At 37.7% G+C, this 18,459-nt stretch overlaps 1 protein-coding gene across 2 annotated transcripts in view; it reads right to left on the reverse strand.

Moving 5' to 3' along the window:
• The window catches only part of RANBP17 (RAN binding protein 17), a 312,232-nt gene that overhangs the window by 61,939 nt on the left and 231,834 nt on the right, over positions 1–18,459 (reverse strand). For both annotated transcript variants that reach the window (XM_024753434.1, XM_024753433.1), the window contains 2 exons: positions 11,265–11,368; positions 5,456–5,544 (listed from right to left, as the gene is read on the reverse strand). In XM_024753434.1, the coding sequence (XP_024609202.1) occupies positions 5,456–5,544; positions 11,265–11,368 (193 nt within the window). The remainder of the gene's footprint in view (positions 1–5,455; positions 5,545–11,264; positions 11,369–18,459) is intronic.

Genomic DNA, 18,459 nt, shown 5'->3' on the forward strand with positions numbered 1-18,459 from the left:
CCAAAAACCAAAAAAAAAAAAAAAAAAAAAAAAAAAAAAAGACAGAAAATAAAATAGACATATGATCCTTTAGAAAGTGCTACAAAGGAAATAAGGCAGAGAGAGGAGATGAGAAGTGAGTGTATATGTGTGAATGAGGTTTCAGTTGGATGAAAATGAAAAATATAAAATCAATAAACTTGATTATTAACTCTATTTTGTCAGATAACTTACTGTTTTATTTTTTTCTATGGACTAGAAAATCTGTTATTTTTGATAGATGGTAGATACTCTGTGCTATGTACTGTGCCAGGGGTCCAGTGATAAGTAAGACAGGGCTTTTTTTCTTGGTGAATTCATGCTTGAGTCTGGGTGGTGCACACATAACAGGAATGCTCTGAGTACCAAAATTCTGAAACAGTGCCAGAGGAGTACAGGTGAGAAAATATTCCACCAAGAGATCTGAGTACAAACTCGGCGATCACGAGTGGGAAAGCATCTGGAAGACTCATCAGGAGACTGAAAAGACCCAAATCTCAGAATCTAAGAATATCATAAGCACACAGATGCCCCTTTGCAAGGCATTCTAAAGACATCAGGACCATCATACTTTTCAGAGCACACTGTATTCACTACGGGATAAGGCCCGGGATATGAGGGGACGCTCCCTTTTCTGTGTGGAACGAGAGTGGCGCCAACTCTAAGATGCTTCTGACAGAGGTGACTGCCACAGAGAAAATGAGTGATTACTGGAAAGCAGAGGAAAGGTCTACCAAGCAGGGAGGTTAAAAGGGTTTCAGAGTGAGAGTGCCAGACTCAGATTACACGGTGAGAATCAGAACCCACTCTAAGAGTTTAATTTTCCAGTGGCCTTGTGAGAACTATGTATATATGGATAGGAGGAAGACAGTGGGAGACCTTAGGCAGAAGTGGCACAGATCTAACTGCTTTCACCTGGATCTCCCCAATGGATTCCTAAGGTCAACACCAGATAAATAAAAAATAAAAAAAATTAATGATGTGCTATTGCCTTCTAAGAAGCTAAATATGAAAAACTGAAAAGAACGAGGTTTGCTTCTTGATGACATCCATCCATCCATCAAATAGTTACTTACTATGTGCTGGACCCCAAGAAAGCATAAATGAGTAAAAAAGCAATTCTTTTCCTCTGAGATTTCACAGTAGAGAAAGCATTCTAATGTACTAGAAGGCAACAAAAGAGGTTTCTGTTAAAAATTTTAGGAGATAAGAGTGTGAGGATGTGGTTCCAGAACAGAAATAGCCTGCTAGTTCAGAGCTTAACTGAAAGGTGTTCCTTGAACGTGAAACATCTATACCTTTGTTCATGGAGGCAAATGCTGCTGGGAAGCCTTCTCTCTTTCGGTCTGGCACATGCCTATCCGTCTTTCAACACCTAGCTCAACTTTTACTTCCTTGGGAAGCCTACTTTTTGCCCCAAATACCAATCTCTTCCTCTTAAATGTTCATATGGTCCTTTGCATGCATCTTTGTTACAGTACATTGATGGTTTATTAGTTATTTGTTATGGCCACTAGATTATGAGCTTCTAAGGAACGATCCATTTTATTCATTCTTAGAAAAAGCAATCATTTTATTCATTTCTCATGCCTGGCACAATGCACTCAACATATGCTTTTTGAACAGCAATTTTTCAGGTTTACTTTCTTCCCTATTTCAGTTTGTCCAACATACTGATGACTATTCTCTTCTTGAAATACAATTCCGATTCTGTTAGTCAGTCAAAATCATCAATTGCTTTATACCATCTATGGAATCCATCTATGGAATAAGGTTCCTTAGCCTGATATTCAAGGGTCCCAGACAACCTGCGTGTCCAACCATAAGATAAGTGTATCTTTAACAAAATATCTTCTCTACTACTCTCCTTCCTAAACCTGTGCTTAGACCAACTGAAAACCTCTTACTTCACAGTTCCAATAGTCCAATCCTACTTATGTGATATGACCCAAAGAAATATCTTCACCTTTACAGAGCCTTTCCTGATGCTCCAGCTAAAGGCAATCACTTTATTTCTATCTTTGTTATGGCACTTATCACCTTCTGTATTTTATTACAGTTGTTTAGGTAGATACCTAACTGACTCTATTAAACTGTAACATCATTTTGGGGTGGGATTTGAGTGTAAGAAATCTACATCCCTCATGAATCCTAGGACAGTCCTTAGCCAAATTTGCTGAATAAGTGAGCAAATCGGATTCCTTTGTCTCATTCCATATTAGGGAAAGGAACTAACAACAGTGGAGGGGTATATTTACTTTGTGCCAGACACTGTACTAGGCCCTTTATATATGTCAGTTCACTCACTTCTTACAACATACCTGTGATACAAGTATTATTAGCCCTGTTTCATGGAGGAGAAAACTGTGATTCTGAGACATTAAGTAATTTACCCAAAACCCCACAGGTTGTTAAGTGGTGAACCCAGGACTGGAACCTAAGACTGTCCTATTCCCAAGTTCTTTTTTTTTCCCCTACAAATCTCTTTGTCTTGTCTTGTCTTTGTAAAATGTGTTTATTCGTATTAAACAACAGCACTGACTGCGTGACTGAAAAACAGTGTACTCAAAGATCAGGATTATGACAATTAAAAGAATGAGTGTGAGGAAATAGCATCCTGCACATTCTCTTATTTTTTTCCAATTTCCCGCTGGGTTTTTGATACTTAAGTATGATCTGGAAAAAGTTTAAACAAGGGGACTAAATACAGTGCAAGGTAAGGTGCTTTTATATTGTTGCATTCTCACTACAGGGGCAAAGAAATAGCAGTGATTCTTCTTCTGTTCTCCAGTAGTGGGACAATTTGTCAACATGGTTGCTGTGTAGTTTCAGGCAATTTAGGTTTGGAAGGACAGAGTGATAAGCAATGTAGTCCGTGTACCAGTTAATGCAGTCAGTGTTTATAGAAATGTTTTAAAATTAAATAGCTAACCACTGAAATAGCATTTTATCAAACAATCACGATAAATAAAATGCATTTTGACTTTAAGATGACATGTGCTCTTATAGGATGTTTCTTCTGTATGCTAAGGACTATACAGCAAATTAAAGCACATACATTTATGTGGATAAAAGGCAAATAAACTTTATCCAGCAGTAATACTAGAATCATCACTGACGGTTTGACATATCAATATTTTAGGAAGAATAAACGACTTTCATATCCATGTTTTTTTTTTTAAATCATATACTTGCTCATTTTTACATTACTCGAATACTTTGGAAAGAATCTGTACTCTATCACCTGAAACTGCTTAAAGTATTTCGAAATATTTTAATAAAGCTCTTTGAATTATCAAATAATGTAACTTTTAAACAAATTTTACTATTATTATAAATATTTGCTCTTTTATCCCTTGCTCAAAGGAAAACTATAAATCTTGCCTCAACTGAATGAACACCATTTATCATATTCATTTTGTTGTCAATACAATTATGAAAAGCCTTTGGCCTTTTCCCAAGGAAGCTGATTTGCTACTGAAACTCAATTATTATAAGCAAGGCCGGTACCAAGCCGTCCCGTTTGGCAATCTAACATAACTTCCTGCATAACTGACACTTGGCCCTCCGTCCCTGACCCTAATAACATCAACGTCTACAGTCAGATGGAGGAGACAGTGGTTTCTAGTCCAAAACAAAAGTTAAGTCCCAAGGTTTTCCGTTTGCTATTTTCTGCCATCTGCTGGACAAAAGTTTCATTTCAGATAGGTGCCCAAAAGAAGGAGCAAAGTGAGGAAATGGAAAACAGACTTAATTAAAAACTTAAATTACAATATGTTCTATAAATTTTAGGCAGTATCAATTACGACAGATATTTCTATTCTTTGATGCTAAGAGGAAAGTTCTTATCTGAACTCTTAGTTAAGATTGTTGCTGAGGAAAACGTGAAGCATTAATTGCTGGACCTCCTAGAGTTGTAGGCTGGCTTCAAGATCACCATCAATTTTAAAGTGCTAAAATTAGGTTTTTACAATATTTCAAATAAATGAAAGTTTTTGCTTTGTGAGCTTGTATTTATGTTTAGAGAAATGAAAGGGTCATATGTAATTCCAGTTTATTCTGCACAGTTAGAAGAGTTGTATGACTTTCCATGTTAAAATCTACAATCTCTGTACACGTATTCTGTAAGCTGATATAAAGACATACATGATTTCTAAACGGCATGGAAAATTCTTATCTCTAACCCTTCTGTGGGCACATAAATCTGACGAGGTAGGTTTTAATAGTAAGTAAAAATGTAAGTAAGTATTCAAAATTAATGCTAAACGATTTCTTTAATGTGTAGCGTTCTCCCTGAAACATGCCCAGATCCTGTTCGTTATGTTTTCGGCCATAACTGTGTCATCAGTACTTGAAGACTGCCTTTAAGAAGTTTCTTTTGTAATTTAATTTATGAGGGAAGTTTCTTTTGTAATTCAATTCATGAGGGAAGTTCTTATTTATGATAAGAAGGGTCTGAAAAGAGCAACTGACAAATAATGTAACTTAAAAAATAACTTTAAGGTTACAGAATTTTCTTACGTGCTCTGATGGTTTCATGTATAAAGGCATGAAAACATATGTTACACTTACATGACTTGCATAAACTATCACTTTCTGTTAAGATCAAAGAGGATTCGTATAATATTGTTAAAACAATATGAATAGTAACCATTTATGACTACCTATTATGTTCTAGACATTATACAAAGTGCGTTACCTATTTCAGTGGTTACAATAGGCCATGATACTGGATGTCTCCTTTTATAGATGAGGAAACTCAGAGAGGTGAAAAGACTTGCCGAAGTTTACACAGCAAATGGAGAGTTAGGAATTCAAGCCAGGTCTGCCTAACACCAAATCTTTTTACTATTAATGATGAGGCATTTCTGTGGGGGGATGTTTGTTTCCTTGTTTATTTATTTTGCTGTCTGTACTAAGCCTTGGCAAAGGTAAGTTCAAATTTTATATCAAATGAAAATCCTAACGATTTATTTCCCCCTTTTCATGTCCATTAATATTTTCATGATGATGAAAAACTACAGCATGATAAACTGAGCCTCAAAGAGATAAAGTGACCTCAGCTCTGCTATTTGAGATAAGAGTAGGAATCCAAATTTCCTTGAAAATGACAAATGGTAGGATCCATTGATCTTGAGTTAGAGACCTCAGCCCAATTATCCCTGCAACCCCAACATAAACAATCATTTGGGGATGTGATTTTTTAAGGTGTCAATATTTAATGGCACCAAAAAAGTGACCTCTCTGAGCTGGGTCTCCAAATGCTGTGCTCAGTTATCTGTACTGCTGCCACAGTGCTGTAATTTTTAGCTGATTACACATTAGTTCATTTAGCTTTGTTTCCTCTTCCCTACTGTGCCATACTATTAAATGAAAGCCAGGGGCCTGGCATCCCTCTGTGCACAGAGCTGGTATTGTCACAGTGTAATAAGGATACATCCAGTCAAACAGCATGGTGTAGCTGGTCTTTGTGTTCAGTGCAAAGGCAATCCCTCGAAGATCTCTTGCCAGCCCGATCAACAGACGCTGTCAGTGGGAAAGAGACACAGTAATTGATTTTCACGTTAGCACAGAGCAGATGGAGTAATAATCAGGCAATAATGACCACATATCTGATTTTGATTCATTAGCTAAAATGTCTCGCTCAGATCTCTTTCTATAGAAAGTCATAGACTTTTTAAGCAAACAGACCATCAAATCTGCTGACCAACTCTGCTTCTTATAAATTGAGCTGAGTCATAATTCCAATAGCTTAGAAACATTTAGATTCCTAACATACTTTGTTTCTGAATAATGCCAAATTAGAAAAAAAAAAAGAGTATTGATAATTCCACGAAACAGAAATGTACAGGGTATAGACATTATTTAATAACAACAAATCTTAACCACATTGGCTTGGAAGAAATCAGTCCCACTAGGCAATCTGGAGTCTAACCTGAAAGCACACTGGCATTTAAAGATCCCTAAGGAATATCTTTAGTAACTTAGGACAAAATGAAACTGGCCAGATGACCTATTGGTACTGTGGCATACCCAGAATGGCATTCACATTCCCCAAGCAAGGAAAAGATTTAAGGAAAAGAGTTCTTCTACACTCAATATCAGAAGACTTGAATTTAAACCCAGCTTTACTTCTTAACTGTAAGACTTAAGGCAAGGCAAATTATCAGTCTCAGTTTTCTCATCTCTGAAAGGGGCTAATAATGCCTCTCTCACAGAGGCACTGTCAGGAATAAATTTAATAAATTTATATAAAAATGCCTAATAAGAGCCTGATACATACATAAGTGTTCCATAAATACTTAGTTTTAGAGGAAACAAAACAAAACAGAATGAAAACTTGACTCTTAAATAGAAGAGATCTGACTCGTACTCTGGACCCTTAATTAAGCTGTCCTTAGGAAGATGCTTGGGAAGTGAAAAAGAAAACCCATGAACAGATGCTAGAATGTCAGAACAAAGAGTACAAATAAACATAATTGCAGAACAAGGGGGTGGGATAATTGAGATATGCAACTGTGATTTCTGAAGATACTGTTTTCAGTGGAAATATTCTGCCAGAAAATGGTCTCTGAACCATTTTATCAGATTTTCTTTTCCGCACACTTTAGTAATAAATGAAAGTCTCTTTAGGAAGGCGTTTAAATTATCATTAAGGACTTGGAAGTGAATGCTGACCCTCATCTTAATTGACTACAAAAATTTCAAAGTAGGAAATAGTTCATGTCACAAGTATCTGTCATTTTTGATCCCCCTTCCCCAATGCCCCATACCTAAAAGGTGCCTCAGTATCACTGGAAGCTGTTTATAAGAATACTCAGTTTCTATACTGTGTAACGGCTTACAGAATGATGGTAATCTGAATTTCTGAATCTGTGAACCCTGAACTTTTGTTTCTGCTTCTTTAAATAACTTATTCTTTTTCCTTTCATAATCTCACCAGTCCTTGTTTTTCTATAATCGGCCAGTCTCTCTGTGTAGTTCTCTTCTGTGACTGCTATTTTTCTTTAAACCATTTTGCCTTTTATGTAACCTGTTTTCATCACCTGGAACCTATTCTCCTCTTTCTCAGCTTTCCACGTTTCTTGCAGCTTCCAGAACAGAATATGTCTTCTTAGAAGTCTTTGAACGATTCTATTCTAATTCTCTTTGTAGTCTTTCTATTACAGTGGCCTTTTTTGATGCTATTTTTATTACGTACACTTACAAATTACAGGCTGCTCTTCGAATAATCTTCAGTTTTCAACATATACATAAGGTACTCATCACCATTCAACTCTAAATCGGTCAACAGGAGCGATAAGTTTTACTTTGTGTCTAGTGCAAAAGGCTCTTAAAATATTTTAGGCTATCCTTATTACACAAAAAGGTTAATATTTATTTCATCACAAATTTTTTTCTTAAGAGACACCAAGTTAACAGAAGGGCTCTAACTGACTCAAATCTATGAAATTATATCCATTTTAGAAAATGTTACTCCAAAGCAGAGGAAGCATATGACAATATAATAACTAAATATGTTTTCAAAAGATTCGACTGAGCAGGAAAATGCAGTGTTAATGTGAGAAACGGATCTCTCACGCTCAAACAGTCTTTTATCTCAAAGCAGCAAGAGTACGTAATAATCTATACAGACACTCAGACAACACTAAGGAAGTACTTTCTTGACCGTCAAAAGATACCCAGTTCTGGTACGAGACCAGGAAAACTGTTAACAAGGAGCTCACCCAGGCTGTCAAACAATCTCAGAGATCAAGGGATGATCTGAAATTTAGGGGAGGAAGAGCCACAATTCACCATCTCACTTAAAACAGTACAAAGAGGTTTGTTCCAAAAGTTGCCTTTCTCCTACAGTTAGTCAACACTTGACTGACCTGAAAAATGAGAGGTCCTTATAAAGTGAGGCTGTTTGGGGGAGTGGGCAGGTTTGGGGTATCTAATCCTAAGGATTCCTTTTTTGGATAGTTCAAGGAGAAACTGCTGGGTGCTGCAGTCTCCTGCATGGTGAACGGCCGTCTGTGTGCCAAGTGTGAGACGACGGATGGGCTGGGAAACAGTTGAAATGCGGCTCCTTCCACCCTGACCTCCAAAACAGGGTTTCTAATGGAAAGTCTGACAGACCCTTTACTGTAGTGGCACTACTGGGGGCAGCTATAATATTATCCTCATAATTCTACTATATAATAACAACAAAGAAAAAGAAGGTGAAGGGTCATTGTGCTTTGTCTTTAGAATTAAGATGGCTGTCTTCCTCCTTACAGCATACTCTTAATTCTGGAGACACATCTTAATAACCTCTAAATAGTTCCAACAAAAGAGCCGTGTCAGAGGAATGAGCAGGCCCCAAGGTGTTTCAACTGGAGTGTTTTCATCTGCCTTTATTGCTCTATCCCTCTCCAGAATTAAGGCAATAACCTGTGATAAATTATTCAGGAACTGCTACAGGGATCAAAGCAAAATCATTCTGTTAAAGTGCTGTTTGCAACATTTGGCACTTAGTGCGAAAACTTTTAATGTGCGCATGCTGAAAATCTAGGATTTTAAATAATTTAACATTGTGGAGTTTTTACGAAGGGACTAAAGATAGCAGGTTCCTATTTAACTGCTCCTCTTCCTCCTAGAAGTTTTCATTCATTTCCCTTAAAACTGATGACGTCATGGCCAAAACAAAAATGATGCATGGGGAGTCAGAGTACTGGACTATATTTTACTATGGGTACAATCACAGGGGGGAAACACGTACTGTGAACTAACGCTTTAGAGCCAGGGTTTGTCAGAGCAGTTTCTTTCTTTTTCCCTTTCCTTTGAAAAGAGAAACCCAAGACAAAAATTCAATGTTCTCTTCAATTTTATTAGGACTAAGTAAGAAAACAAAGCTATAAATTTAAGAGTTTTACAGCATTTCCTTCTCACAGCCATATTTCAATTTGGCAGTGTAGGTCCTTAATGCTTATGTTTATCCTGAAATCCGCATTTGAAAAATATCTATCAATAAGTAGGCAGTTAGAAAATCCTGGTAAGGGTTGCAAATTAAATGAGTTTGGCAGTCCTGCAGCATTTTCATAGAGATATTTTAACGGCATTACCTCCTGTGGATTGGAATACTGAATACTTTATTGAAGAACAAAACAGAACTGTTTTTATCTCTAGTACTTGCAAAATGAAGTACCTGAAAGCACTTCTGCATGTATTATTTATTCATCATGATAGAAAAATAGGCTTAACCTAATAAATTACATTTTAAAGCATTTACTGCAAAAGTTTTGTTTATGATAAAGCAACAGATTTAGTTCTTTATCGGTAGCTTAAAGCACCAAGTTTTCTTTATACAAATTAGACAGATGGTGCTTACAGTAGAATTTACTAAAGGTCTGTCACAACAAATGCAGCCAAGCTGCATATTTAATCACTGCAGAATCTTGTCTACCTGCAGCTGCCAACTGCTAATCCAATTTCCCTGATAAATGTGGCAAGAGACACGATCAGCAATAAAGAGCATCTAACTCCATTTTCCTGCAGGGCGTCTTTTGATGAACATTTAGGACGGAAGCACGGAGTGCACTGTGTGGCCTTGGTTCGTGGCAGCTGCATGCATTCTGAGGCACAGTTCTCAGGTTACTCACTTAATTCTGCCACTATCATTACGTTGCTATTGATCTCAGTAGCTGTTGCCTACACAGCATTACTCTAGATGAAGCTGAATCAGGCAGTTATCATGCATCAAACTTGCTCAAAAGCCTGGAGATTTCCCCTTAATTACTTGTGATTTTATTTGCAAATACCGTTAAAGTGTAATCAAGCAGTCACTTTCCAGGGTCGTTAAGAACTTGCTGGTTTAGGGATATATCACAGGAACTCCATTAAAAATGACTCTAGGAAGATGGTTTCTATCAAACTAGATGGGATTACATCAAAACGGGCTTGGAGTATAATGAAATCTTCAAATGAGACAAATGTAATTTTTATAAAGATAGTGTGTTTCAATATCACGGCTTCTTTTTGATATAAAGGGCAGCAATAACCACCTTAAAGTTGCAAAGATTTCTCTGGTCATTAAAAATATTTGGGAGACATCTAAAAAACATAGCTAACCTGAGTAGAAACTCTGGTGAAGAATTTCAGCAACACTATAAACACAAAGAAAATCTCTAGGATCCTTTTCTGGTTTAAAAAATTCTATGACTATTGCATGTTGATAAACATGCATTTCAAAAACTATGTCAAAATAAAAGGTACGGTATTTGGTTAATTATTTTTTAGTACAAGAATTACACTAAATAATCACCAAAGGCTGTCATTCTTCTATGTGGCTTCTTACTGCTAATTTTTTTTTTTTTTTTTGGTAGAGAGAAGAGGAGCCATGCAAAATGACTGTCAATATTTTCAACACATTTCAAATAACAATAAAACATGACTCAAGTATCACCAACAAAGGTGCCTACATTTTCGGTATATATTTATTAGTCTTTTAAGAATAATAACCAGTGTCAATCTATTTAATACAGCCCTGATACATCAGAATTTCAGAAGATGTTATTCCTATTTAGCAGATCTTGTGCTCCCCATCCCCCGTATTAAAATATGGGGCTGTTTTGTCACAAACAGCTTGCTACACTTAAGGATTTTACTAATAAAACATAATGTTGTCTTAGATATTATGACTGTTGCCACAGCTGAACTGACTTGTCAAATCAATCCTAATATGGCTCCCACAGGCACATAAAAACCTTATTTAGCTATCAGTTACCCTAATCACTTTGTTCAGTTTAAGAATGCAATACTTCAAGACCAGCTCCTATTTATACATATATGCCTAGCCATTTAATAAAGTCCTGATTTATACAAATTCTTGTTTAAAAATATTTAGAGATGTAGTATCTTAGCATGTGTACATTTGTGCATTCCTCCATATAAATATGTTGAAACATATAGTGTGGGGTAGATGAGGGAATAGGGACGTTTAAAGTGGTGTACCCACGAGAAATGTTCTTTTAAAAGATATTGCCACGAGAGACAAATGCATCATCTAATCATAAGCTCTCTGAGATCATTCGATAACCTCAAAGTCCATTTGTGTAAGAAATTAGAAAAGTACTTGTAGGAAAAGTACAACTCAAAGACACATGCAATTGGGAAATTAAGATTGATGAAGCACAAAGCACACACAAATATGCAGACCTTTTTCTGAATCTATACATCCTAGAATGAACAAAATCATCTTTTCTCATGTTCGGAAACAAACCCACCTTTACATCTTCTTGTTTAAAGTTGTTATTGAATATCTGTAACACTGTTTCAAAAGAGACTGTAAGAGGCAGCATGAAATTCTCAAATTCGTCCTCATCTTCGCCTATCAGAAAAACAAAAGGGTCATTACGCTTTAAGATGCATGCTATCGTCCATTAGCCTCCACAGTGAGTGCTTCATTCAGGCTTAGAAACGTTCTTGAGAAGGGGTCAGCCTGCATTCACATCCATACCACATTTTGTGCTTTGGCTCATTGAATATTCTGGTGTTTTGCCTTCTCTTTTGCACCAAATGAAATAGCAAAATTACTTAGCAGCCATTTTTTTCCCTGGCTCTTTATTGGATCAAATAGACTCATGCCCCAGGCTTCTCAGCCCTTCAGCTCTTAGGGCCCCCAGAGCTTCCCTAATGCCTCAAGGAAAGGCACTTTCAAAGCCTCAGAGAACAGGATCTTTTTTCCCTTTCTCTTTAGATGCCAAGGCCCTAAAGGGCTCACAGACTCAGGTGCCCAGATAGCCCTAAGTTATTATTCTCTTTTATTTATGTTCTTTTTTATTAATTTGTTAAACAGATGTCAGGGAAACTTTTATCTCCAAACGGGATGGGGTCCCTCATGGGTCATTTGGATTTTAAGTACATTCTCCATTGAGTACACTTCCTTTTGCAATAAGCTTCTTTTTCTTTACATAAAAAAGGGAAAAGAGACATTTTCTATTGTTTTTTCACTTTGAAGGGAGAATCTCCATTTAACAAATGGATATGTTACACAATTTACACAAAAAGGTAATTTATCCTTTTCAAAAGGGGTTTCCTTCAAATGAGAACATTTTCTCATTCATCCTATGCCACAGGGAATTGTGAGTCCCACTTTACTGACGAAGAAACAGGCGGAGAAACCTTAAGCGACTGCTCAAGGTAGCATACTTAGTGGAGGTGTAACTATACTGTCCAGACCTCCTGATTTCTATGCTAGCAGTTTTTTAAGTAGAGAATTAGAGAGGAAATAAGATCTCAGAGAAGAGATCAGTGGTTCTCAAAGTTTGGTCCTTGACCTAGCAGCATCAGCATTACCTGGGAACATGTTAGATATAAAAACCCAGGTTTCATCCCAGATCCAGCAATTTTTGTTTTAAGAAGGAAGCTTTCCAGGTAACTCAGATGCATGCAAATGTTTGAGAAACACTGGCCTATATATTATTCTACAGATAAGGAGAGCGAGGTCCAAGGCCACATACACAGAAAATCAATGGCAGATTCAGGATCTTTTGACTCTTAAGGAGTGGCTGATCTGGCTGACCCCGATCTTTTGTGACTTCTCTTTTCCCTTTAACCTTACATACTTTGTTTCTGGAGTCCAACAGATTCAGGGACTCAGCTTTCTTCAGAAAGAGATGTCAAAAGGCCAATGAGTCTTTCCTAGCATGCTGTTCGACACAAGGATCAGGGTGCTAGGTGAAGGGGAAGGTAAACTAAATTATAGTGACCTCGCGGTGCAATGGTAGTACGTCTGACTCCAAATTATAAGCCCTGCCCTGTCAACTAGCTAGGCGACCAAGTTACTCCTCTTAGATACACCCTCTGTCAACTGGGGATAACATTAGAGACCTTTATAGGAGCCAGTTTTATTTTTCAAAGCCCAGGTCAAATGATAGCTTTCTTAATGTCTGAGCTAAGCTCCCCTTCAAGTACTAAGATCCTACTGCAAGTATTCCCCTTCTCCCTTTGGGTTCTCACAGCATTTTGTCGTCTGATCCTTTAGATAGCATGTATCAGTCTGCTGTGAATGGCAGATATTTTAGCAGATAGCTAATACTAACACTTAATAATACCACCTATATCATTCTACCACTACCACCATTTGATGAAGCTTACTGTGGAGATTAAATGAGATAAAATTTGTAACATGTATATGTAAATTATTAGATCTATCAGCCTACACTGATAGTATCTTTGGCTTTGCTTCTGGAGAACCGAGACTGCATCTTTTCATTTCTCTGTGAAGGAGAATGATGTAGGTTAAGCCCCTGCAATAAACAGACCCAGTGTCTCGCTCCATCATGTACTGTTTAACTTTGGATACTTAGCTGATCACTTTGTGTCTCAGTTTTCTCATCTATAAAATAAGGATAAATATCTATCTTTTGAGGATTATTGTGTATATTAAATGTATATACAGGAAAAATAGATGCTGCACCTAGAACAGTGCCTGGTACATATTAGGGAAATACTGTATTTGAATGAAAAGTAGTTGTTCAATTAAAGGTAAATTTTAAAATTACCTTATTTTCTTAATACCTAATATAGAAAAATTACTAACTGAAGCAAACATCAAATCCTTAAATATATAATACATTATATTTTAAACCATGTAATCTTACTCTTCTAGTATGGAATTAATGAGAACAGTGATAATGATCACTGCAGGCAGATAAGGGTGCTAGAGAGAGTGGATGCTTTGAAAGTTCTATGCTTGAATCCTGGTTCTGCTACTATTAGCTGTCTGCTTTTGGATAAAGTCTCTTCACTCATCTGTAATTAAGAGACATAATATTTACTTCATAAAGTTAGCTGTGAGGATTAAATGACAAAACACCTGTAAGCCCCCTTGCTCAGTGTCTGGCACTTAATAAATGATAGCCAGGAGCATTTTTGTTGTTTTGAATTTAACATGAACTTAACAGAGGTGATTATGGTGGTCAAATAAAATGTGACCACGAGGCTGCCAGCCCAATACCCTTCCTCTGGGAGCAAGGTAAGGATGTTTACTCAGAACAAAGACAAACTCAGAACTTGAATATTTAAACCCTTCCTTAGTATACTGAGCTACAGATCAAAAAAACTTCCTGATTCCATCTCTTTCCTCAATCAAATTTTGAGGCAAATAGGGACATCAGGAGCACAAGAGAAAGCCACCAAAATGTGAAATGTGAAGGGAGAGGTCAAGGAGCAAATACTAAAGAAAGCAAGGTGAGCAGCAATTCTACTTAAATGTCACTTCCTCAGAAAGGACTTCACTGACCACTCTAAAACAGTACCACAGTGTGTGCCCTCCCCCCTCACCTACTTTCCCACCCCATAAACTACTTCACTGTTCTTATGGGACTTACTATGACTGGCTATTAATTTACATATTTATTCATTGTCTTTCCTACTAGAATGTAAGCTCCTTGGAGAAGGAACTTGGTCTGTCTTGATCACGACTGTATCCCCAGTGCCTAGAGGAGGGTCTGGTGGTCAAGTAATATTTGTGTAGTGACTGAATAACAGTAGTTATTTCTTGAGTGCTTGTTATGTGCAGTCAATGAATGTGGTACTTAATTTACTTAACAAACACCTATGTAGCTCTTACTACCTTCAAAGCACTGTTGTAAGTCATTACCAGTCACAACAATGCTGTAAACCAGTATGATGATTTCCTTCATTTTACATGTGAACAGGGAGGTTGAAGGAGTTAAGTAGTTTGTCCAACATCCTCTGCCTGGTAAATGTCAGTGAACCAGGGTCTCCAATGAGTTCTGCTTTACCCCCCAACTTCATGTTCCTCCCCTCATGTCTCTGATGGGGTGGAAGGTGTCAGAGGTAGGGACGGAAGTCAGGGTCACAAAATTTCGACTTTGCAGTTGCATGAAGTCAGAAGAGGGTGAAGAACAATTAGCTTCGTTCTGGTGAGGAGAAAGGAATTCCTCAGCAATCACTTGAGTTTAAGGTAGGCAAACGAGAGACGCTGGTGCATTATTCCTATAGAAACGTTTATGTTTCAGTTAGCACTGTTCCTATTATTGCAATGTGATATGTTGTATCATCTAAGCTAGAAAACTGGTCATTTTTTTTTTACCTCATGCAACTTTATACAACATCTATTAAGGCTTTTTTCCTCATTTGTATTACCCATGGAGGTATCATTTACTGTTTCTGATACGAAAAGAGAAAACATGTGCTCTTACGACTTTACATTCAAGTATGCAGTCATATATTATATTTAGTATGCCAAATCTACATGTGATCATTTTATGAATAATAATGGAAGCTGCCAGTTTTTTTTTCTAACAAGACGAGGGCCCAGACACCAGTATAATTTGAGGGTGAAGTGCCAATTATAGGCTACTATTTTCATTGGCATCAGAAAGTAAATACTAACGTAACATCCTAAGTTCTCAGTCATGCATAGATAAAAATAATATTCCTCAGTGTCGACTTAAAAAAATGCACAACATGAGAATTGCGAGTTATGTTTTATTTCGGGCAAAATGAGGCCTACAGTCTGGGAGACAGCATTTCAGATAGCTCTGAGAAACTGCCCTAAAGAGGTTGGGGAGAAGGTCAGTATACATGTGATTTGGGTGAAGGGGGAGTACATGCAATCAAGCGCATATTTTTTGCAGAAGGTTTCTGCTAGTCTCCTGAAGGTTACTGCTAGTCACAAGGAGCAGGTGTCACCATGAAGGATCTTAGTGCTTTTTCTAGATATGAGGAGATACAAGAATTGGGCTCATAAAGTCGGCTCCTGAAAATATCTAACTATCCAAAGACCTGTTCTGCCAGTTTTTCCAGAGCGCCTCATCTCTGCTCTCTGCCCTGAACTCCTTTCAGGGGCTGCTGAAAGTCAGCAGCTGCAGCAGCTCATGATTTAATCCTTGTAGAGGTAGATGGCAAGTGCCAAGGGCAAGTGCCAATCTGTAATTGACATCAGCTTTTAGGGAAGGCCCAAAGCTAAATCTCCTCTACTGGATTTCTGAGGATCTGATTCAACAGAAAAGTTATTCATTTTATGAATTTCAATTCTTTTTCCTTCAGATAAGTCATATTAAAATACAAATAGTAACTATTTTAGTATGTTGGCTCTCAGATATTTTATTTGTAGGCCACTTCATTTGTTATTTTGTATAACTTAAAATCTAGATTGGTGGGAATGTATAATGGTGAAGCCAATATAGTATGATGCAGCCACTGTGGAAAACAGTTTGGTAGTTAGTCAAAAAGTTAAACACAGAGTTGTCGTATGACCCAGCAATTTTATTCCTAGGTATATGCCCAAGAGAACTGAAAGCATGTGTCCATACAAAAACTTAGCATACGACTGCTCAGAGCACCATTATCATAATAGCCAAAAGGTGGAAACAACCCAACTGTTCATCAACTGATAAATGGATAAACAAAATGTGGTATATCCGTACAATGGAATATGAGTCAGCCAAAAAACGGAATGAAGTACTGATGTATGCTAAAATATGGATAAGCCTCAAAAACATTATGGTACATGAAAGAAGCCAGATACAAAGGTCACATATTATATGATTCCACTCACACTAAATGTCTAGAATGGGCAAATCCATAGAGACAGATAGTAGATTAGTGGCTGCCAGGAGCTGGGGGTAGGGGTAATGAGGAGCGACTACTTTAAGGTACAGGCTTTCTTTCTGGGGTGATGAACATATTATGGAATCAGATAATGGTGACAGTTGCACACCCTGTGAATATTCTAAATACCACTGAATTATATACTTTCACAGGATGAATTTTATGGTATGAGAATGTCACTGCCCCCACAAAACCACCACCACCAAAAATCTGGGTTTGCTTCCCACCTCCCCCCCTTAAATGTAAACAGTGCAATTTCTCATTTCTTCAAATTCAAATGCAAATTGCAGCTGGGTTGCTGGGGGGTTTGGGGAGTGGCCAAGGAGAAGCAAGTAGTAATAAATGATGGTAGCCAACAGTTACTGAGGAATTATTGTATGATATGTATTGTGTGAAATAGTTTGGTATTAGTAATAGGTAGTAGTAGGCTGAATAATGTAGTAGGCTGAATAATGGCCCCCCAAAGATGTCTACATCCTAATCCTTGGAATCTGTGAGTATGCTAGGTTATATGACAAAGGAGAATTAAGGTTGCAATCAACTGACTTAAAAATATTAGATTATTCTGGGTTATCAAGGTGGGTCCAATGTAATCTCAAGGTCCGTGAAAAGTGTTAGAGAGAAGCAGAAGGGGAAAATCGGAGATGGCAGCATGAGAAGAATTTGACCAATCTTGGAAAAGGGGGCCATGAGCCAAGGAAAGCAGGTAACCTCTAAGTTGCAAAAGGCAAGCGAACAGATTCTTCCTCAGAGCCTCCAGAAAGGAACACTGCCCTGTTAATACCTTGATTTTAGCCCAATGAGACCCATTTGGGGCTTCTGACCTCCAGAATTACAAAATAATAAATTTGTAATATTTAAGCCATTAAGTTTGTGGTAATTTGTTAAAATAGTAATAGGAAACCAATACATCAGTAAAGAGCAGGTCTAATGCCATGAAGCTCTTAATGAGAATTAAGAGAGGCAAACAAGGAGATACACAGACAGTGAGTGAAGAAAATACAGCTGGCCCTCCATATCCATAAGTTCCGCATCCTCAGATTCAACCTACCAGAGACCAGAAATATTTAGGAAAAAAAATTCTAGAAAGTTCCAAAAAGCAAAACTTGAATTTGCCATGGCTGGCAACTATTTACCCAGCATTTACATGGTATTAGGTATTATAATTAATCTAGAGATGATTGAAAGTATACGGGAGGGATGTGTGTAGGTTATTTGCAAAACTATGACATTTTACATAAGGACTTGAGCAAATGCAACTTTTGGTATGGGGGGGGTGGGGTGTCCTGGAACTAAGCCCCTGTGTATACTGAGGGACAACTGTAACCCGTTTAAAACTAAGTACCAGTGGGTAATCTCATAAGAGCCAGTGACTTCTGTAGGTCTAGGCCCATATCATCTGCTGTTCCCCAGCACTTTATTAGGATAGCACTTCTAAAGTTCTATTAGAGGGGCTTCCCTGGTGGTGCAGTGGTTAAGAATCCACCTGCTAATGCAGGGGACATGGGTTCGAGCCCTGGTCCGGGAAGATCCCACATGCCGTGGTGTGGCTGGGCCCGTGAGCCATGGCCGCTGAGCCTGCGCTTCCGGAGCCTGTGCTCTGCAACAAGAGAAGCCACCACAATGAGAAGCCTGCGCACCGCAACAAAGAGTAGTCCCCGCTCGCCGCAAGTAGAGAAAGCCCAAGCTCAGCAACAAAGACCCAACGCAGCCAAAAATAAAAATAAATAAAGTTCTATTAGAAAAAGCCTTGATAAATGTGCATAGCCAGATTTAACTTGGGCTCAAATTTGGCTTTCATTTCAGTTTCCCTCTAAACTGCCTAGGAGTTTTAGC

The sequence above is a fragment of the Neophocaena asiaeorientalis genome, unplaced genomic scaffold (genome assembly GCF_003031525.2).
Source record: "Neophocaena asiaeorientalis asiaeorientalis breed wild unplaced genomic scaffold, Neophocaena_asiaeorientalis_V1.1 scaffold268, whole genome shotgun sequence".
NCBI lineage: Eukaryota > Metazoa > Chordata > Mammalia > Artiodactyla > Phocoenidae > Neophocaena > Neophocaena asiaeorientalis.